The following is a 23285-nucleotide window of genomic DNA, read 5'->3' as shown; positions in this document are numbered from 1 at the left end:
CGAATTCTCATACGATTTGTAAACATTGCCCTCAAATTTTTTTTGAGGGCAAGGACGGCTTTATGGACCGACGCCGAAGGAAAGAAAGAGAAGGAGACAGTGATGACGTCAGCGTGCAAGCGCTCACTGCGTACTGCGATGGAAGAAAAACCGGTTTCTTGAGCAATTCAGGCAAGAAATTTCCCATGCATCAAGATAGGCTTAGAAATTCCTTCTGATCTGCAAACAGCGCTATATTCTGAATCTGCACGCAAAACTGGGCCAAAATCCACATTTTCATCAATGTTGAAGCCCGGGAACCTATTTAAAAATTAATTTAAAGTTTGTATGGCAGCGATTTGTTGATTCACCCCTCGTCGGATTTTGTACTGGGCGGAGCTGTCAAGCAGTTGCCCAACTGTCAAAAGGTGATATCAAAAAATGTCTTTGAAATTGATTTTAAGTATCAAAATAAATTTGCAAAAATCTGAAAAAAAAAATATTTATAGTGGCTCAGAAAAAAGTACTGTTTCGTATAAAATTCAAAAATCAATGAATTTTTCAAAATTTATAACCTTAATGGATCATTGAAGTCAATTTTTCCGCTACTCACCACATCAAAACAATAGAACCACCGTATATGAAAATGCAGCTCCTATCCTTTCCCATGTTAAAAAAATTGTTTTCACGCACAGCGCAATTCTCTCAGAGAGCCTCCGTCAAGGCGAATAGAGTTAATAAACTATACACTGAAATAAATTTTGTTGTTGTTTCTACCGAATCCATGGTAAAATTAAGAACTGTACCAACAATTTTCAACCGAATGCAAAATTCTGTTAATTGTACTGAAACATTGTCAATATTACCATGCGTAAAGTACCATTGACTAAAAACATTCTTGATGTTACTATTTTAACATTGTATTTTTGACCATGTTTATCTAAGACGCGCATCATTCAAGTCTACATGGTCGAAATAACAATGCCCAAATAGTAGAACCAAGAATGTTTTTAGTCAACAGTAATACACGCATGGTAATATTGACAATATTTCAGTACAATTAACAGAATTTTGCATTCGGTTGAAAATTGTTGGTACAGTTCTTAATTCTACCATGGATTCGGTGGAAACGACAACAAAATTTATTTCAGTGTAGAGGACGAATGTCGCTGGCGTTGCCGCCGCAACATCTCTTGCTGGCTGAGATAGGGAGGGATATAAGTGTCAAAGCGAAAAAGTATGCAGTTTGACAGATAGATACCCGGCATGTTTGCAAACGAGAACAAAGGGAACTTTCATGTCCTGAGGTTTGGGTTTTCTTAGGGTTATCAGACGTACTCTTTTAAGAGTACATGTACTCTTTTTCAGCAAAAAATTAGGCGTACTATTCTTTTTCGTAAAATAGCCAAATTGTACTCTTTTTACAAACATACATTTTCATGACAGAACATTTCAGTAAAATTATCGATTCAAACCCCGATTCAAACGAAAAAAAAAAATAAGTTCTTCAATTAGATGCAATTTAATAAATTTTGCAAATACAATTAAAAACTTCACTTTGACGTCTTATTAAGGCCGGAACAAATCTCATTTTCTTCTTATGTCACAATACTCGTTGGCTCGCTAAGGGGGAGGACAATAAATAATAAATGTATGTGACGAAGAAATACCCAAACAATTTGGCAAAATCTATAAACTCATCGGATTTGTTAAGAAATTTTCTGTGCAACTCTAATTTCACCTTGAAATTCTAGAATTTCTTGAATAATTTATTGTTGTCCCCCCTCAAAATGTTGAATATCGACCAAAATTTTCCGAGGGGGCGGTGACATAAGAGAAAATCGAAATTTGTGTCAGCCTAAATAAACGGAAGAGAGAGTGAACAAAGAAGGCGTTTTTTCAGATGCGGCCCTTGAAAAGGTTTAATCAGCAATCAGCTCTCAAAATCAGGTTGATTTTCCAATTTTTAAAAATAAGGTGTGTTTAAAAAACCGCTGCTAATATTTAACCTTCGATGTATTTTAAAGATAAAAATTATGTTATTCTCTGTTCTTTTCTTACGTCCATCGTTGGCTGAGCGGAAAAAAAATCTAATTCTAAGACAATGAGAAAACTTAAATTTGTTTTGAACATCTTCACAATGAATTGAATGCTTTGGTTGTTTTCCTACTCTTCGTATCGTCCAATGTGGCGTAAGCTTCTATGTATGGAAAATCGCTATAAAGTAAATCGCAAAAATATTGTGTGGCGAATAGCAAAGGCGAATATCTCGCAGCGGAATACATTATCCGAAACAATATTTGGTAGCGGTGGTGCACAATGATGACCGCGGATAATTCATTGATAGAATTGTATTGCGGAGATTCCACCTGTTTAGACTCCTGCGCGAAAATTAGTTGCGTGGATTTTTCTTGCGTGGGCCCACAGATATAAAACCAGACCGCGTCCTGGTGAATATTTTACGCTGTGTTGTTAGGTACACATTTGGTGATAGTTTTCCATTGTAAACAAACATTTATAACGCACCTACGCTGAAAATGAGCCTTATCATTTATTTACGTCGGAATCTATAAATCTTCGCAACGGGCAATAAAAAAATGGTAAGTTTGTTCATTATCTTGGCGTTAGAATTGTTTTTCGTTAAGCCAACGGTGGGCATAAAACAAGGTTTAGGAGTAAACAAATTCTTTTAACAATCGTGTTTTCTCCCTTGAAAACAACCTGCCTCTAGGTGTCATTGTTTACAGCTTTCCTAATATCAAAGAACTCCAAGAATTCACTACTTCTAAAGCTTAATATAAAACTATAGTTTTCTAAATTACATTCAAAACTTATAAAGCAATTCTTGTGATTGTTCAAAATGCAGCTTTTAATTCGCCCCCAAAACGACGATTCGACCGCTTGGGAGTGTTGTCGTCGTCGTGATTATGCTTCCCGAAAGTAATGTCAAATTCGTTCGGGGTTTCAAAACATTGGAAAGAAATTTATTATTTTTACAGTCAGATTGAGATTTACGAGTAAATGAGTGTGATCCGAAGGTATAACTGTTTATTCTGAGCATAACAGTATTTTTTACGGCAGTGAAAACTAATTAGAAGTACGATATTTCTGGGTCTGAAAATCGTTCAGGCGAAGTGGATAGCAAATCTAACCTAGAATATCCTACAATTCTAACCTCAACTCCTCACTTGCACAAGCCGGATCTCGTTTTTCACGGAAATGGTGGAACAAAATGCAAAACTAATGTACGTGCGACCGAGGGAATTGAAAGTTCTACCATTCCCACTTAAAAAAATTGTCGGATGTGGGTTGTAAGTAGGAAAAATAAAATAATTCCCCCAACAGATTATGTTGATAGGTATGTAAAAAAAGGTAAACATCATCAGTTCGGTAGTTGCGCTACCGAAACAAAGATGGGTAACAGTATGTTTTGTTTTGCCCTTGAAAGCCAATTGTAAACAATAACAACTTCAAAACTGTACTCTTTTGTACTCTTTTATAAGAATTCTTAAATGTACTCTTTTAATGTATGGGGCTGTCCATTAATTACGTAAGGGAATTTTTACGATTTTTCGACACCCCCACCCCCCCTTGTAAGATTTTTTGTATGAGAACCCAAATTTTTTTGTATGGCGCGTAAGATTTCTCAAACCCCCCCTCCCCCCATACCCCCTTACGTAATTAATGGACAGCCCCTATGACAAATGTGACCCTAGGTTTTCTGGTGGCCAAATGATCGTGAACACTCGCGGACATAAAACAATAATTATTAAACTTTATTGCGAGCAGCATCGCGCTGCTGATGCTAATTTGCACCCGCTCCTGTTGGGCTTTGTTGATCGACAACAACGGTGTGAAGCGCCGAATTGCCACGGGAAAAGGGATCACTCTCCTGAGCACGATCCCACACGTCTTACCTGCTCGCTGGTAGAAAGCTGAAGGAGCATGATGCAATGGCGGATGCTGGCAAGGCCGCATGACGAGGGCACTCACGGTGAGTGCTAACGCAGGGTTGCCATAATATATTCAGCACACGTTACACTACTTTATGAGTACCTGATCCATGCACCACACATCTCCCTTCCTCTCCGAAAAAAAGAAATTAAAAAAAAATCATGACTTGTGTCCACATTCGAGACTATGCAATACTTAGATTGAATACAATATAACCTGAGTTATCATAATAACTGCTTTTCTTGCAGGCAGAAACTCTCTGGAGAGTACGATGATTATTTGTGTCTTTCCAAGGTATCGTTTTGATCGATTAAAAGCTTTCTCAGAATTTTCAATGTAGTATACTTTATAAATAAAATAAAACAATTCGATTTTGGAACCTTCAAATTTGGTTTCAGGTTTTCTTTCCGTGTAACCCATTTGGATCATGGAGTCACCCCTCGGCGCTTCCTGCTGCATGGGCCTTCATGCAAACGTCAAAAATTGCGTCGCGACGCTCGCCACTGACTGGCAGTGACGTTTCAAAAACCGTGACGGGCAAACGAAAACAATGTTTTTGTATTGCTGCTCTGCCAGATGAAACCAAAAATATTTCCTCATTTTGAATGGAAATTAGGGAAATTAGCGTATCGGTGCTGCTATTTCCTCCTTTTGGCGTTTTTGGGCTGCTCTAAGAACACCATCGTGTTGTCACCTCGTTCCTGAACTTATTTCAATGGGTTTCCAGCGGTAAGTAAAGTGACAAAAAGTAAAGATGGGAAGATTTCTTTTTTTTTGCTTCTGAAGAAAAGTGAGCAGAAAGCAGAAAGAAATGTAGTACTATATTCAAGTTCATTATTAATTTATTTCGAGTAACGCTTTAAATCAGCTTCTTTTATTTCAGGTTTGATAACAGACGAAACTAACTACTCATTTTCGATTGACCGGGCATAATCATCCAGGAATGCCGGAGCCCGTTTCTCGCGTGTGGGTCGCACCGGCCTGGCAGGCAACCGGTCCTCTGCTTCCTGGCAGTTTTCGCGTGCTGTTTCGGGATGTTTTGGCGGAGTACTTACCGCGCTGCGCCATGCCTCAACTCTTTTCGTCTGGGTTACGTGCCGCTTGGTGATCTTACCCTGTTCATCGTTCAAGACGAGGCTCCCATTCCGCTCTTCCATCACCGTGTACCGTGTCGGGGAGAACCGAGAATCACCTTTTGCGCGGTTAGGTCGTTCGATGACCACTTCATCCCCTGGTTTGACCCTACACTGTCGAGCGCCACGCCGGATATCTTCGCGTTTCTTTCCGGCCAACTTTGCTTCGCGATCTCTGCGTTGTAGGACGTCCTCATCATAATCGGATTTGCCGTGCTGGAGTAATGGTAGCCCCCGTTTTATTCTCCTTCCATACATTACTTCTTCGGGTGGGATTTTGGTAATACTGTGGGCAGCTGCATTGTGGGCGTTTACGGCTTTCCTAAGCTCTTCGACATAACTCGTCTTGTTTGCTGTAGCCACTGCCATAGCTTTATTGATCAATTTCATATAACTTTCCGCCAGGCCATTTTGCTGCGGGAATAAGGGGGTCGAGAAAGTTATAGAAATATCCCGTTGCTTGCAGTACTCTGTGAAGTCCTGTCCGTTGAATGGCGGCCCGTTGTCCGTTTTGAGGATTTTGGGGTATCCTTCCTTTTGGAAGACATCATCCAGAACGTTCCTGACACACTCGAATTTGGTCGATTTGACGGTTCTAGCGATAACGTATCGTGACTTATAATCGACGATAACCAGGATAAGAATACCGCCAAACTTGATATAGGGGCCATTGAAATCTAGTGCAACAGTATTCCAGGGCGCACTTGGGGCAAATACACGCTGCATTGGTGTCGTCCGTTCCGGCTTGCCGTTGATACAACATGTTTTGCATGATTGTACCCAGTTCGCAATATCCTTGGCCATGCCTGGCCACCAAACTCGTTGTCGCAAGATGCTCTTCATTTTTGCCGTGGATGGATGTCCCTCGTGCGCCACCTCCAAGGCCTGTGTCTGCAGCGTTTCCGGCACTACAGCGCATCCGGTTTTAGCGATCATCCCATCCAGAATGTACAGATCATTCTCAACCGCTCGGTACTTCTGCAAATTATCAGGCCACACTCCTGTTGTCAACGCTTGTACTACTCGTTGTAGAATGTCATCTTCGTCGGTAGCCTTCCGAATTTCTGCTTCTGTTAGGAATCCAATTGAATTTGCCTCCAGACTGGCTATTTCCCATGGACTACTTTCGTCATCAAATGGATCGTCCTTTCCATCGTAGAGTCTCGATGGAGGGTCGGCGATATTATCAGTGCCGCGGATGTATTCAATATCGTACCGATATGGGCTCAATCTGAGAGCCCATCCATCAGCGCGTGTCAAAGCTCGCCTTGAGTCTTCTCTTGATCTATTGAGTATGAATGTGACTCCTTGCGCATCTGTACGGAGGGTGAAACATCTGCCTAGGAGGAAGTAGGAAAAATGTTCCACCGCCCAGACTACTCCTAAGGCCTCCCGTTGGTTTTGCGCGTACTTCCTTTCCGTCGAGGACAGGGACTTGGAGGCGAAGCTGATTATGCGTGGTGCTTGATCTGCTCCTTCCTGAACAAGCACGGCTCCTAGGGCAACCGGGGAAGCGTCCGTGTAGAGAACTGTTTTATCGTTCTCCGAAAAGAATCCTAACGACACGGTACAGTCGATAATGCGTTCTTTCACCAGATGAAATGCTTTTGCCTGCTCGGACCCCCATGTCCACGATTTCGAGGTCGTCGCCGCCCATAACGGACTCGAGATGTCAGCGAAGTTTTTCAGATACGGGCTGAGGTATGATGCCAGTCCTAGAAAGCTTCGAAGCTCTGACAATGACGCTGGTTCTCTAAAATTTCGTACGCTCTTAACTTTTTCGTTGTCGATATGGAACCCTTTTTCATCGAGTTCATGGCCGATGAACTGTAGCTTGGTCCTGTCGAACTCGCATTTCGCTGTGTTTAGAGTCAAATTGTTCGCCCTTAGGATTTGCAGTACTTTGGTGACCGTTTCGTGCAGGCCTTCCAACGTGTCCGAGAAGATCAAAAAATCGTCGATATACACGATTATGCTATCGCCGACATCCTTCAGAATTCGAACCATTTCACGCTGGAATATTTCTGGCGCACAGTTTACGCCAAACATGAGCCTGGTAAATCTATACATCCCATCTTCCGTCATGAAAGTAGTTAAATCGCGCGACTGCTCGGATAATTCCAAGTGGTAAAACGCATTTTGCAAGTCGAGCTTTGTGAAATATTTTGCTCCGTGAAGCTTGACTCGCATTTCTTCGAGTAAGGGCAGTCTAAAGTATTCGCGGTTAATCGCCCGATTAGGTGCGCGCATATTAACTACGAGACGGAAGTCGTTTCTCCCTTTGGCCACGGCTGACATACCGCTTATCCAGTTGGGAGCAGAGGTAACTTTCTCTATTACTCCTTGAGCTTCCATCTCCTGTAGTCTATGTCGAGCTGCTTCCCTATAAACGATATAATAACCTTAGTACCAGTGTACAGCGAACAGATAGCCTTGAAAATGCATGGTTCGTAGTAGAATTGGGTTTTTAAATTAAGAAAAATGTATCGATTTTTTGATTTTATACGAAAGAGCAACTTTTTCTGAGCCACTATGATTTTTTTCAGATTTTTAGAACTTTATTTTGATACCTAAAATCAATTTCAAAGAGATTTTTTGAAATCACCTTTTGACAGCTGGGTAACTGTTTGACAGCTCCACCCAGTACAAAATGCGACGAGGGGTGATTCGACAAATCGCTCCCATACAAACTTCAAATTGATTTTTAAATAGGTTCCCGGGCACCAAAATTCATGAAAATTTGGATTTCGGCTCAGTTTCGCATGCAGATTCAGAATATGGAATTATCTCAACACCGCTAAAGAAGCCAATTAGGTCGACCCTTTCTTTCTTTTGATTTCAAAGCAGTTCATATGCCAACCGAGTATTTCTTCTGGATATCTACTTTCACAAAGGTTGTTCTAAATGAGTAATGTTTCCGTGGATCACTTAAAATTGGTTGTAAATGAATAGTGATGTGAGTGCAATTCAATAAATCCACTATTAATGCAATTAATTACCAAAACTTAAAAAAAATATTGCTCATTATGAATTGGAATCCTTTGAGCATTTCTAAGCACGTAATTATGTAGTTGAGAGAATGGGCCAAATATGTTCTAATTCAACGACTTTCAGATATGTGGAATATAGTATGTGCCACCTTACCTGTACGCCGCTGGCACATTATAATAGGCACTCTTGGTTGCCGGGACTGATGGATCGATGCTGAATTTGACCTTCACCCCGGGCATTTTCGGGAATTTCGCCTTGTTCTGTTGCTCGCAGTTGTTGACTTTGCCTCCTATATGCAGCAACCCCATGTCACTCGATGTAGCGCGCCCAAGGAGTGACCTCTTCCCTTTTGGAACCACGTGAAATAGGGCAATTATATCTGATATTGCAGAGTCTGTAGTTTCGATTTTGGCTTTGATGCTGCACTTAACGGCCATAGGTTCTTTGGATCCGTAGGCATGTAACTTCTCACTGGGTGCACTGACGAATTCTAGCTTTGCTTTGCCCATACGAAACTCTTGTTCTAGTTGTTCCCAGTCACTCCCACCAATAACATTTACGTCAGCTCCCGAGTCAATGAGGAAGCGTATGGGGGAAGATGAACCGATGGAACAGGCGACCATAACGTCCTCGAGTGTAAGAGCATTGATCAGCTATATTGAATGATAATGTGACAAACAAACAGTAATCAGATTCAGTCATTAAATTCAACCAGGATGATTTTATTTGTGCTAATTCAATTATAGTATGCCATGAAGAAAAAAATAACATTTCAGTTGTCAAGTATTACCTGCTTGCTGTCCTGATTATCATTGTCTGCATTGTCAGTCAGCCTGTCAAAGCTTGATCCACGCTGCATGATGTTGAGCTGTTTCTGTCGACAGGCCGCCGCATAGTGGCCACGTTTGCCACATACGTTGCAGTTCCGGGTTAGTGCTGGGCATTGTCCGTTTCTGTGGTTGAATAGGGAGCAGCGAGTGCATCGTGAACGCTGCCCCTGTGATCCTCGGTAGTTGTCGCTTCTGCGTTGCTGTTTGGGTGGTGGTCCGCCGGCTCTGATACCGCTGCTCAGGCGCTTTCGGTTATACTGGTCGTATGAACGTCCACCACGATTCATCCCGACCGCGAGAACGCTGGACTCATCCTGCTGCCTAGTTTCGGACTCGTACGTTTCATCCCGAGTGGCCGACTGGACGATGAAATTTGTGTCGTGGCCATATATCCTAGCCTGTTTCACTAGTTCACGATTCCTTAGACCTGTCAGGAGCTGCGCTCGTACGAACCTGTCCTCGTCGATGTAGTTGCATGACCGCACTTTGCCCATCAATCGTGAATGGAAAGAAACTGCCGATTCGCCAACTTCTTGCTTCATTCTCGAAAACGCTTCGTGTTCGGCGGAGGTGTCAGTCATCGTTCGTAGGTAGTTTTGGATGTTCGTTACGAATGTCCTGTAGCAGTTAGCATTCGAGAGGCTTGGGCGCAATTTAGCAGCCTTCACGATTCCTTGTAACTCATCGCCCATGGACAGGAACAGAAGTTGGGTCCTTTTGACCGGGTCGTTCACGTTGTTGAGGGAAACTGCTACTTCGAACTTCTCGACGTAACGGTTCCACTCCTCCCACATCTTACTTGATGCGATACCACTTGGGAATGGTTTCAGGTGGTCCCACCGGATGTTTGAGGGTGTGCTTTCGCTATTTCCACGTTGGTTTACATCGTTCGATAATTTCCAGCTTTTATCCACGTCGTCACTCGGTAGCGGTTCAACATTCGCTTGGAACCGGGTCAGCGCGTTGCTCATGTCCGCAATCATCCTCTCCATGCGGTCGAATCTTTCGGAATTAGCACGTTCGGATGCTGTCTGGATCAAATCTTTTGGCGGTGTTGCCTGTGGGGTCGATGGAGGCTCAGATGGGGATCTTGTCGAATATGATGATGAACTCGATGCTTCGCTGTCAGAGTCGGTGGCGTTTCTGTCACTATTGGCGCCAACTGTTTCCGGATCGCTACCAATGCCGACCGATAGGTCATCAGGGTCATAGTGTGACGTTTCATGGTTTTCCTTGTCACTAGCGTCCGTCGTGCTGCCGCTTCTAGCGTCTGGGCTGGCGTCGTCATCGTCGTCCGACTCGTAGTCAACGATGCGGCGGACATATTTTCCTTTTTCAGTCATTTCACTTTCGTTGCGTTCTGAAGGGAACTTGCCTTACGTTAGCCTGTTGGGAATATATGCAAGCAATTGAGTTAGTTTGCTGTCACTTTTTGGAGCGCGATTTGGAAATCCGCTTTACTTCAATAGAGCGCAATTTTGAAATTCGCTACAATTTGATGGAGCGCGATTGTGAAATCCGCTGCACAATTTTTTTGTTTTCTTAGCGCGATCTTTCTGATCCGCTTCGCACGGTTCTGTGAGCGCGGTTCCTGTAACCCGCTACATGTAAGTAGGTCGATTATTTTTGCGCAGCTTTTCTGACTCGCTTAGTAACATTTCGTTTGCTCATGCGCGGTTTTTAAAACCCGCTCAGCACGGTTTAGTAAACCTGCTCAATCAGCGTTTACGAGTCGCTTGTCACAATTTGTTCAATTTTAATCAAATTTTCCATGCACTGTTATTAATTAACTTCACAATTTCCACACGGCTCTACGGTTTCTCGTATTTGTTCCACGGAATTTTCGAACGTTGCTTAATCTCAAACTCGCTTTTTTTTATTTTGTTTCGAGAGGTCCCTTTTCCCGAGCTGTTTCAATTGATTTCGTATGAAAATCTTGGTTCGTTATTTGCGTTGCACTCGAAAAATCGTGCAACACCTGGCAGGGTCCGCCATTGTGAAGCGCCGAATTGCCACGGGAAAAGGGATCACTCTCCTGAGCACGATCCCACACGTCTTACCTGCTCGCTGGTAGAAAGCTGAAGGAGCATGATGCAATGGCGGATGCTGGCAAGGCCGCATGACGAGGGCACTCACGGTGAGTGCTAACGCAGGGTTGCCATAATATATTCAGCACACGTTACACTACTTTATGAGTACCTGATCCATGCACCACACAAACGGGAGCACAACAATAAAACTTACGCGCCCCACCGTAGCATCGTCATGATATGGATATTGAATCTATCATGCGAGCTACAGGGCTGTGATGTTGTTTCCATTTTGGTACACAACAGGAACAGCAGCGACATTCGTCCTCTATAGTTGTTTATTAACTCTATTCTCGTACCCGAAAGTTCTAGATTGAGTTTAAATAAGGGCGAAAGTAACATGAGAGAGTTCTCTTCATCGACTCTCTCTTCTTCAAATTAAAGTGACAAGATGCAAGTATTGTTGAACTTTTTGGTCATAAATCGCTAGGTTGCGATGCAATCTAGCGTCTAAGTATAAAAAAGTTCGATTGAATTTGCATCTTGTCACTTTAATTTGCAAAAGAGAGAGTCGATGAAGAGAACTCTCTCATGTTAGTTTCGCCCTTATTTAAACTCAATCTAGAATTAGCTGACAATTCGTCTAGCAGACCGTTTACATGATGCTAATTGTGTCGGACAATCTAATATCCTCATTATTGTCCACTAGTTTTAGCACCGAATTCAGACGCTTCTGATTTTGTCATGCTAATGTTATTGTCTGCTAAAAAGTGTTTACATTGCGCTAAACTGACGCCAATACTGCTCGAAAAGGAACTGTCACGTAGAATTAGCAAATATGTAAACGGGCCATTGTAAAAAAGTTCGTTTGAATTTGCATCATTCTTGTCACTTTAATTTGCAGAAGAGAGAGTCGATGAAGAGAACTCTCTCATGTTACTTTCGCCCTTATTTAAACTCAATCTAGAGTTTTAAAACCTTTCAAACTCGAGCATTTTTCAAATGTTGCTCCAGAATAAAACCCCTCGGTAGATCGAAAACTCACTCGCGACAACCCGCCGGCTTGCGATCCACCTCCACTTCACCCGCTTCCCCGCAAAACACCCACAAAATTACACTGTCATCGCTTGTCAACCCGCACGCGAACAGCAAAAATCGACGAAACAAGCCTCCGTCTGACGTCTGTTTCGTCGACTACCCTGTCTGACAACCAGCCACAGCCGCCGTCAGTTGAGTTTCAGCAGAGTTGGAAGAGTCATCGTTCGGTCGGTTTTTCTCGCAGCAGCAAGTTTTTCGAAGGAGAAAAAAGAAAGCTCATCAGCGGAAAGGAAAAATCGTTTGTGACGAGTAAACTAGCAATCAGAAAGAAGATAATTCATATTCCCGAAGTGACCGAAACCAGTAGGAATCTAGTTCCGGATACCATGGCCGAAGGAAAGAAGTAAGTAGCGCGCCGTGGCCGGTTGGTTTTTGGGTGGTGTTGGCGAAGTGAGTGATTTTCCGCACAGTGCGCTGATGGTGCGGCTCCATTTGCTTCAATTTTCGCTTGTCATGATGTGTCCGAAGCGGACTCGTCTGAATCAGAGGCTACTGTGATGACGAGGAAGTTGAGAAATTTGGAAAGATGATAGAACAGTGCGATTTCACAAGATTTCTGGGAAAATGCTCAGCGAATCTGTTGAGAATTTTGGATTTTATCTAGAAAGTTACAACTACGCTGTGTCTGTGTATTACCATTTTGTTTTCGTGCCGACCAGCGCTCATTCAACGGAATATCGCACTTCAGCATAAAATTATATAAACATGAGTTGAACCCCGGAAGATGTTTACGTAAAAATGGTTTAATTAGCTTAGATAGCATATCTGCCGATAAAAAATTTACGGAAAACTTTTCTCGTTCGAATCTAACCTGAAAATATTCCTCCCCCTAGAAGTAGTGGAGAAGAAGGGATTTTCTTACCCTTGTCAAACAAAGGAAAATGCAGTGCAACGTCAAAAGGCTAATGACTCGTCTCGCCTTTCCGCTCCCCCCCTCATCATATGAAGCTTGGCTGATTATGTTGAAGAAGTTATGTTGCACTGTACTCTTCTGTTGCTGCAACGATTGTTTACCTATCGAGTTTTCATCACTTTGTTTCTTCTCTTTCCATGCACACTTTCGCGTCATGTAGTGAGGATTTGGCGACCGCGATTCTGAAGCGCAAGGAGCGCCCGAACCGTTTGATCGTGGACGAAGCCGGCAACGATGACAACTCGGTTATCTCGCTGTCCCAGGTAAGGATATTACCCGTTAGAAATGTGTATTGGCGCAGGAGGTCGTCCATTAGTTGCATTACATGATGGTTTAATGGGAGGATGGGCGGAACACAAACATATTTGCAGTTTCATACAAAAAAAAAAAAAAACAAAGTGGAAGGGTGACGGAAAATTGTGAAAATTATCTTACCTAATAAGTGGGTGCAGCCCTTAGGTAAAAAAAATAACAGTCGATCAAGGGGGTAAAAAAATAACAGTCGTCATTGAGGTTTTTTTTTGTCGATCAAATTGCCTGAAGTTTGGTAGTATAATTCAGCTTGGTTGGGAAAGATTTGAGACCAATTTAGTTTTAGTTAAATAGGTTTCAAACCTATTCAAAATTACTTGCGGAAAAAGGAGGAATTTTACTGAAGTGCTCTTCGTGAGAACAGGAAACTTAGCTTAACCCTCTAATGGTAAACTGGGCCCTTTGGGCCCAGGCAATTTTGCAGTACAGGCGTACCTCTTTAGTAAGTACATTTTGCCTCGATAGTACGTACATCAAAATTAAGTTTATTTTTAATCTTCAAAAAAGATAAAAGCTCTGATAATTTTTTTCTTTGATTTCCAATCGGAGCACTCGTTGACAGGGGCATTGCGGGTACAGTTATTGAAGGGTTTTTGAAGTATTTTTCTGGCAGAATACTTGAAATCGTCGATGTTTTCCTAAGACCAGCGGGGCAGCACGGACGTCATCCACGAATAGATGTGCCGCTGACCCCTTGCATAAGACTGAGGACATTTATGCTGAAATCTTCACTGAATTTCCGAGGGTGGCCAGAAACTCTTCATACAATTTTCTTGAATCATACTTTGCTACCGTGGAAGGCCCATATTCTGCGCATATAAGACTTTTTCAATTTCAATCAGCTGCAATAAATTCCAAATGGAACTGATTTGGCTGAATTTTTGACCGCGCATAGTTATTAGTCTTGTAATTAAGAGTAATATATATTTCTTATACAAAAAACTCAATGTGAAATCATGGGACTTGTGTCTATGTTGCTTATTCTGCGCACACGCAAAAAACTCTAAAAAGATAACACATTGTAATGAAAACATGATTCATAGATCAAATTCAATTGAATTCTTCTTTTTCAGCTTTCATGCGACATTACGCCCCTAGGAACTTTGCATGTCCCCAACATTGATACTACCACTTTGATTACTAAGCAAAGTGAATTTTAATCATGCTATACAAAAGGATTTGGTAGCATTACCGAATACTACTATGTAAAGCTTTTTAGTTATACGCATGATATGTACTAGAGTGGGTCATCGTTTATATGGACAAATGAAAAATCCAATGGTATCCCATCAGATCAAAGCTTTTTTGATCCCATTTCAGGACCCAAAAAAAGTGTGCAAAATTTGGGTACGATCGGTTATGTCTACGTTTTGCGCATCGCGTTTGAAGTTTGTATGGGGTTTTACATGGGAAAACACACTTTTTTGCATTTCTCTCACAACAAGCTCGAATTTTTCTAAAACCGTGCAACCGATAAAGTAGAAACATAGCCTAGGGTGTCCTGAATAACTTTCTCAAAGACCGCGAACTGATCTGATGCTTTTGAAAAAAGTTATAGCGTTGGCATTGCTTGGCGAAACAGCATGATTTTGTTGCTATTATTATTCCTTTACATGTTAAAACATAAACACATGCATGCGGTTCGTTGGTTATAACTATTTTCACAAGCATCGGATCGCTTTGCGGTCTTCAACAAAGTTTTTCAGAACATCCTAGGCTATCATTTTACGGTATCGCTTAAAAAGTTTCAGACAAACTTTTTCAACTTATAACAAAAATGCAAAAAAGTTTGTTTTCCCATACAAAATCCCATACAAATTTCAATTGCAATGCGCAAAGTGTAGACGCAACCGATCGTGCTCAAATTTTGCACAGATACTCAGGACCCGAAACGGAACCAAAAAGCTTTGATCTGAGAAAACGGTTCCGATGACCCACACTAATATGTACACTCATTGCATTTTAGTAAAATTTACTTTCATTTCTAAAAGCAATATAAACTTTCTCATCATGAAAACGTAGCGCAATCTTGCTTGCAAAATCAGACTTGTTCTTGTTAAACTCCAGGGTTTCCTCTGTTTAAGCAAATTCCATGTAAACTCACATTATATGTATGTAATGAACCGAATGCAATGAAATTTTGATCATTTATGACCTATATAGGGTCTTGTACCATTTGGGCAGATGTTCCTATTTTGGGCACTTGCCGCTATAACTAAGTCAATTTAAAACCGATTGATTTGAATTTTTGTACAGAGTTAGATACTGTGCGTGCCTAACTTTATACAACATTTCAAATCAATCGGTTTGCAATTGACTTAGTTATAGCGGCAAGTGCCCAAAATAGGTACACCTGCCCAAATGGTACAAGACCCTAATGAGCTATTAAAAATTTTTCACAAAACTTAAAATTCCTTACGCGAAAGAAAATTATAACGATTTGATAATTCTTCAAATATACAGGTATGTTCCGTTTTTGTCACTATCCGTTTTAATCACTATCCGTTTTTGTCACTATTCGATTTCGTCAACATTTCATTCCGTTTTTGTCAACACTAAATTTTTTGTCAAATTTGTTCCCTCGTACACGAGTTATTTAAAGCTTAACATTAATCTTGAGGCAATGCATCGATGAATGAATTTGAAACAACTACCAATGATGACATAGAAGACGTATACGCCACAGTAGCTTTCAACACATTTCAAAATCAGCTATAAATAATGATAATTCATGCTTTCTCTCAAGCATTATTTTACTTCATATTTGAAAATGAGAAAAATTAAACCAATTAATGCTTCCTTCTGAAGATCCTTCTTCTCATTTCTTTTTCTTCTTATTATTCTTCTTCTGGAACTGGAACTTGGCCTGTCACTTCAAGTGTTCTTCAAGAACTTAAACAGTTTAGGGCTTTCTTTGTCTCTCCTTGCCTGAATTTTTACACTACAAACTTTTTAACAAGACTTTTTTAGTGAAATAAATTTCACGTGATTTAGTACACGTTTTCTTGAAATTATGCGATGTGCTGAATTCTTCTCTCCTGGTCGCTATTTCTTTCCGACGGGGCTCAAACTCCTACCAAAGATCTCTCTTGTCATCCTTGATACCCTGTCCAAATTTTCCAGATCGAAACAGCTATATTTACTAGCCCAACAGGAGATTACTATAGAATTTTATCCGAGATTTCATCTTTCGTTTGCTCCAAAAATGCAATTTTGATTTTCCTCAGTAATTCTTGCTAGCGTTTCTTGTATACCTCCAGATTCCTTAATGGATTTCTTCTGAGAAATCGTCAGGAAATAATTCAGAAGCTCCTTTAGGTGAATTAGGAGTTAAATCTTTCAGAAATAAGTTTCTCAAAGAAGGAGGAGTCCATGTAGGATCTTGGAAACGATTTCTCCAGCAACTCCTGAAGGATTCCAAGATGAAACGAAAGATTCCCAAAAAATCCTGCAGAAATCCCATTAATTTTGAAAGTATTTCTTGAGAAACAATTGGATGGTTTCTTGAAAGAATTTATACACGATTTCTAGAAGGAATTTCTCAAGAATTCCCACAAGGAACTTCTGGAGGATCCACAGGAATAACTCCCCGGAGATTTCTATACAGAACATCATCCCTGAAGAAACTTCTGGGGGATTTTAGGTAAGAATACCTGGAAGATTACTAGACCAGTGAGCCCAAAGTATATAAATTCTTCAACCGCCTCAGCAAGCCTCGTTGGATAAATGGCCGGGGTTCTGCTAAACCGAAATAAGCGCCAAAAAGATAATTCCGAGATGATTAAGCTTAAAGTTCAACCACTCACAAATAAACAACAGCGGAGATTATTTGAAACTTTTCCGCACACATGTAACTTACAAGCCTTCTTTAACCATCAGAAATTGAGGGCTCTATCCCATTTGGCATAATGCCGTTTGGCATTATGAGATGTGAATGTGGAGCAATTTGTGTACCGTGACCGGCCCTAATTCTGCGCAGTCCCTAATTCGGCGCACTTTCTCGAATATACCACAAAATCAGGGACGCTAGTTCAATATTAGCTTCAAATATATTTTTCGAATATTGTTTCAATAGTATTGAAAAAGTTTGTGAAGAAAAATTTTTCAAATCAACGACCATTATTTTGTAAAAAAAATAAAATGATGTTGCAAGTGCTGGAAATTGCCTGAAATCTGTGTCCGTTAGCGAAGCTGCTAAAAAGTTGCCTCATGAGCTGAAGCATTTTGCGACATAAATAATGAAGAGAATGTCTGCTTTTCCATGCGCATCCTGTACAGCTGTCTTCGAGGAATCAGAATCGGCAAAAAACAATTGAGTTTTCTTCTTATTTTCTTAATCTTCTTGTTCTTCTTAGGTGCGCAGAATTAGGAACCGGTATTAAATAGTGGTCCTAATTCTGCGCAGACATTTCAACACCAAAATTTGAACATATAATTAATAAACAAACACCATATAAATGCCACCATACTCACGCTTACGCCGCTCAGCACAAAAGTGTATAATTTCCAGACTACACCAAAAATGTGTAACCCTTGCACATTTACAAAATCAACTCCTGTGTCCGCAAAATCGTTAAATTCGCAAAATTTTTTGTACAGCGATCTAGCTAGATTTTCTAGTGACCTTGGAAAACAAAAAATATATCGACATGTCGCATCTAGACGAGTGTACGAGCTGTTTTTGAAAATGTGTAACTAGTACACATTTTTGTGTGGTCTGGAAATTATGCACTTATGAGTAGGGCTTACACATTTTAGTGCTGAGTGGTTTTAGCGTGTGTTGCCTGGGCTTCCCACTATTCGGTTAATTTTAACAAATACAAATTCAATTCAAATATGAAATCATTAGTAGTATCCATTTGCTAATATGTACATAGTTCTCAACATTTGATGTGCCTTCGTGATTTAATTTTCTCTATCATTATTTTTATATCTGTTAGTTTTGTGAGTAAACCCTAATATGTTTCGAATGCCTAATGCTTAATAATATTTTCTTGCAATATCAATTTAAAATAACTAAGAAACTAATAGTGGGAAGTGCAGCATTTAATAGTGCATGCTTATAGATTCGAAGCTAACGTGTGATCAAGACGAAATCGACAAAAACTGACTACTTCGACTTCGACTAACGCATACTATTTATGACAAATTAAGGAATCGCGCCACTTGGGCGGTAGCTTCTATATTCGTCTGTTTTCCACTATAACTCAGTCAAATTTGAACCAATTGACACAACTTTTGAAATGTGGTGAGATAGGTATAGTATCTACCCGTGTACAACATTTCAAGTCAATTGGTTCAAAATTGACTGAGTTCTAGTGGAAAACAGACGAATATAGAAGCCACCGCCCAAGTGGCGCGATACCCTAGATATGTTTACATTTTTCAACTGAGCATATTAAAGGTTTTTTTTTATTTTTACTTATTTGGACAGATGCTGATAGTGCTAGGGATGTGGACGATGTGGACGAAAAACAACTTTCAAAGATAATAAAACAGTACTAAAATGAGGATCAACAAAAATGGACATAACGAATACATCGACCATCTAACAGATCATAGGCACACCAAAGATTACTAAATTATAGGGCACAACATAAATTTGAACAATAACATTCTTTAAGCCTTGACATGACAAAAAAAAAACAAATACAAAATCGACCATATGACAATGATGGGAGAGGTTTCTACTTCCGTCGGCGTGCCGCTAGGAACCTTTCAAAAAAAAAAAATCTGATGAAATTGTTAATTAGTTTTCCCCCAAAATACCTTATGTTACCATTCGGGCTAGTGTTACATTCGGGCTAGCGGCATTCGGGCTAGTGTTACAGAACCCTTGTTTTGCTTTCCTCTTTTTCGGTAAGAAGATAACTTTCACAAGTCCGTTTTGATGGAACGTAATTCAATCTCAAACTAGCTTTGCCTTGAACATCTCAATTAGTGAATAATTCGAAAGCTACAAACTTCTAACACCATATTATCTTATCATCCAATCCACAGGCTAAAATGGACGAACTGCAGCTGTTCCGAGGTGACACGGTTTTGCTCAAGGGCAAACGTCGCAAGGAAACGGTTTGCATCGTGCTGTCCGATGACAACTGCCCGGACGAGAAAATCCGTATGAATCGCGTGGTGCGCAACAACCTTCGGGTGCGCCTAGGGGACGTCGTGTCGATCCAGTCCTGCCCGGATGTCAAGTACGGCAAGCGGGTGCACATCTTGCCCATCGACGATACCGTCGAGGGTCTGACCGGTAATCTGTTCGACGTGTACCTGCGTCCGTACTTCTTGGAGGCCTACCGGCCCATTCACAGCGATGACACTTTTATTGTGCGTGGAGGTATGCGAGCCGTTGAGTTCAAGGTGGTCGGAGCTGATCCGTCGCCGTACTGTATTGTGGCTCCGGAAACGGTCATCCATTGCGAAGGCGATCCGATCAAGCGCGAGGAGGAAGAAGAAGCTTTGAATGCGGTCGGTTATGACGATATCGGTGGCTGCCGCAAGCAGCTTGCCCAAATCAAGGAGATGGTTGAGCTTCCATTGAGACATCCTTCGCTGTTCAAGGCGATCGGTGTGAAGCCACCTAGAGGTATTCTCATGTACGGTCCCCCTGGTACGGGTAAGACCCTAATCGCTCGAGCCGTGGCCAACGAAACGGGAGCTTTCTTCTTCCTGATCAACGGTCCGGAAATCATGTCCAAGCTGGCAGGCGAGTCGGAATCTAATTTGCGCAAGGCCTTCGAAGAAGCCGAGAAGAATTCTCCGGCCATTATCTTCATTGATGAATTGGACGCTATCGCTCCTAAGCGTGAGAAGACTCACGGAGAGGTTGAACGCCGTATCGTGTCCCAGCTGTTGACGCTTATGGATGGTATGAAGAAGAGCTCGCATGTGATTGTGATGGCCGCCACCAATCGGCCAAACTCGATCGACCCTGCTCTGCGTCGTTTCGGACGTTTCGATCGCGAAATTGACATCGGAATTCCGGACGCCACCGGACGACTGGAGGTGCTGAGAATTCACTCCAAGAACATGAAGTTGGCCGATGACGTAGATTTGGAACAGATCGCTGCCGAATCTCACGGCCATGTTGGTGCTGATTTGGCATCACTTTGCTCGGAAGCCGCTCTGCAGCAGATCCGTGAAAAGATGGACTTGATCGATCTGGAGGATGATCAGATCGATGCTGAAGTGTTGAACTCGTTGGCCGTTTCGATGGAGAACTTCCGTTACGCTATGACCAAATCGAGCCCATCGGCTCTGCGTGAAACAGTTGTCGAGGTTCCCAACACCACTTGGCACGATATCGGAGGTCTGGAGAATGTCAAGCGCGAGTTGCAAGAACTGGTTCAGTATCCGGTGGAGCATCCGGATAAGTTCTTGAAATTCGGTATGCAACCGTCGCGTGGTGTTCTGTTCTACGGACCACCCGGTTGTGGTAAGACCTTGCTGGCCAAGGCCATTGCCAACGAGTGTCAGGCTAATTTCATTTCGGTTAAGGGCCCAGAACTGCTGACTATGTGGTTCGGTGAATCCGAAGCCAACGTACGTGACATCTTCGACAAAGCTCGTTCCGCTTCCCCTTGCGTGTTGTTCTTCGATGAATTGGACAGTATCGCTAAATCGCGAGGTGGCAACGTGGGAGATGCTGGTGGTGCCGCCGATCGTGTCATCAACCAGATTCTGACTGAAATGGACGGTATGGGTGCCAAGAAAAATGTCTTCATCATCGGTGCCACCAATCGTCCGGACATCATCGATCCGGCCATTTTGCGTCCGGGTCGTCTCGATCAGTTGATCTACATTCCGCTGCCGGACGATAAGTCCCGTGAGGCTATCCTGAAGGCCAACTTGCGCAAGAGCCCGGTGGCGGGCGATGTCGATTTGACGTACGTCGCCAAGGTGACTCAGGGATTCTCCGGTGCCGATTTGACTGAAATTTGCCAACGTGCCTGCAAGTTGGCTATCCGTCAGGCGATCGAAGCGGAAATTCGTCGTGAGCGAGAACGCACCGAAGGCCAGAGCTCAGCAATGGATGTAAGTATGGATGCGCCGCTGCGCTACTTTCCTCTGAATGTTTTTTGCATAAATTTTGACGTTGGATGGCATTTTCGGTAACATATCGGGGTACAATTCAAAAAGCAAAAAAATAAGCATATAACGAAAAGTGGATAAGTTTTGACCGCTAACCCTAGTAGGATGTTGGGGTCAATACGACTCACATAGTCTCGATTAACGATGCACCACGTCATCATGGTGTACCTAGCTTAACATCTTAGGAGGGCATATTTTGACATCAATAGGCGAAGCGACGAATTCGCAAACTAATTGTTCCTCACAGCAAACTTGAATTAAATCTTTAGGCTATCCATCGTCAACCATGTGGTCATGTCTTTTGTGTTGAAGACCTCTAACTTTTTCCTTGTCTTTATGCCATACAGATGGATGAGGATGACCCAGTGCCGAACATCACCCGTGCGCACTTCGAGGAAGCGATGAAGTTTGCCCGTCGGTCAGTTTCCGACAACGACATCCGCAAGTACGAAATGTTTGCCCAAACGTTACAACAGTCTCGTGGATTCGGAAATAACTTCAGGTAAGGTTTCAATGCACCCTTAGCGGCTTGGATACTATGATTAACTTTTTGATCTTCCGCCCAACAGATTCCCAGGAGGCCAGAGTGGTTCCAGTTCGCAGGGACAGGGATCGAGTCAACCGACGAGCAATCCAGCCGACAACGGTGATGACGATCTCTATAGTTAGACAGCTGCATACGCCACTCGCGCGTCATGCCGGCAATTTTCGATTCGTAGAATATCAAATGAGCGACGAGAATGTCCATCCGTAACGCGCCCATTCCCCATTGCTAGCAACAGAAGATCAGATGTCCATCAACAGGTAACGAACAGGAAACACACAACTTGAACACTCTCTAGCTCTGCCCTCACTTCCTGCCTACTGGGGTCAACCAGCAGAATGGAACGCCTACTTAGATGCGCGACAGGGGGCCATCCGTTATAATTGATTGCGGTACATACATACATACAGATTGCAGAATACTAATCTTTCTTAAAATACGAATATTTACCGTAAGGGAAGTTAACTTTTTTTTTTATTAAAAACAGTAAATATCTTAAGAAGACCTAGCTGAGGGAGAGAAACGGTATGGTTGGTCAGTAGAGAAGTCCCTGTTTGTCTATACCCCTGTATTATTTTATTTATTGGTTTATTAAAACAAAATTTCCATTCTTTTGTTGAGCTCTACATATTGCTATTTTAAAGTTTTTCTTTTACCAAACAGAGTTACTTTTCCGAATACCCACAGATTTTGGACTTCGGTAATTATTTAAACACAATTCTAGTTGTTCAACTTTTGGTTGCAATTTCTACTGGAATCTGATGTTTAACCGATATCCTAAGACCGAAGTGATCAAAATTTTCTTAGAGTGACATTACACTCTCGTACATTTTATACATTACTAGCAAGATCGTCAAATAGAAGCACTGTTACGGATACATTGATGGTCTGGGGACTATTGTGTGGACGTAACAGGAGGAACCCGTTTAAAATATATTGATTATTTCAATTTAGAAACCAACACACTATTCCTTAAATAGGATGCGAAGTAGCTCTAGGTATAGTAATGACTAGTGGTCAAAGAGTTTGGAACTGTAAGGTGATTAAATTTGAAAGCAAGAACAAAAAAAGATAATAAAATAGACTTAAAATGTAAGCAAGCGAATTTTGTATACGAATTTTGAAAGTTGAGAAAGCCTTTTCTTCGTTGATAAAATACCTAGAAATAAATGTACGGGACCAAAGCTGGTTATGCAATTTGTAAAAGGCCCTATTCGCAGCTGCAATACGCCTTTTCATTTCACGGGAAACGTCATTGTCACATGCAAGGATGGAAATCTAGTAATCATGATAAGATCCCGAATGTGTCGCGGTTGAAGCGCATCGCGTGATCATAACAACAACGATAGAAGGTTTTCGTCAAGCATTATAACAAACTACGCTCGGCGAAAATTGAATCGCGAGGCA

General features: G+C 41.8%; 2 protein-coding genes across 2 annotated transcripts; one reads left to right on the top strand and one right to left on the bottom strand.

The window, feature by feature from the left end:
* Positions 1-7880: 7880 nt before the first annotated feature.
* Positions 7881-11099, bottom strand: LOC134288426 (uncharacterized). Its single transcript, XM_062853267.1, has 2 exons — positions 8848-11099; positions 7881-8710 (listed from the first exon to the last, which is right to left on the bottom strand). The coding sequence occupies exons 1-2, from the start codon at positions 10228-10230 to the stop codon at positions 8207-8209; spliced, it is 1887 nt and encodes a 628-aa protein (XP_062709251.1). The 5' UTR covers positions 10231-11099; the 3' UTR covers positions 7881-8206.
* Positions 11100-12134: 1035 nt separating this feature from the next.
* LOC109405136 (transitional endoplasmic reticulum ATPase TER94) lies at positions 12135-22974 on the top strand. The gene is made up of 5 exons (XM_019678134.3): positions 12135-12358; positions 13089-13191; positions 19241-21277; positions 21682-21836; positions 21904-22974. Exons 1-5 carry the CDS (start codon positions 12342-12344, stop codon positions 22001-22003), a joined length of 2412 nt encoding a protein of 803 aa, XP_019533679.1. The 5' UTR covers positions 12135-12341; the 3' UTR covers positions 22004-22974.
* Positions 22975-23285: the final 311 nt, after the last annotated feature.

This window comes from Aedes albopictus, chromosome 2 (assembly GCF_035046485.1).
Source record: "Aedes albopictus strain Foshan chromosome 2, AalbF5, whole genome shotgun sequence".
NCBI classification, from domain to species: domain Eukaryota; kingdom Metazoa; phylum Arthropoda; class Insecta; order Diptera; family Culicidae; genus Aedes; species Aedes albopictus.
This window is presented reverse-complemented; position numbering and strand designations above follow the sequence as displayed.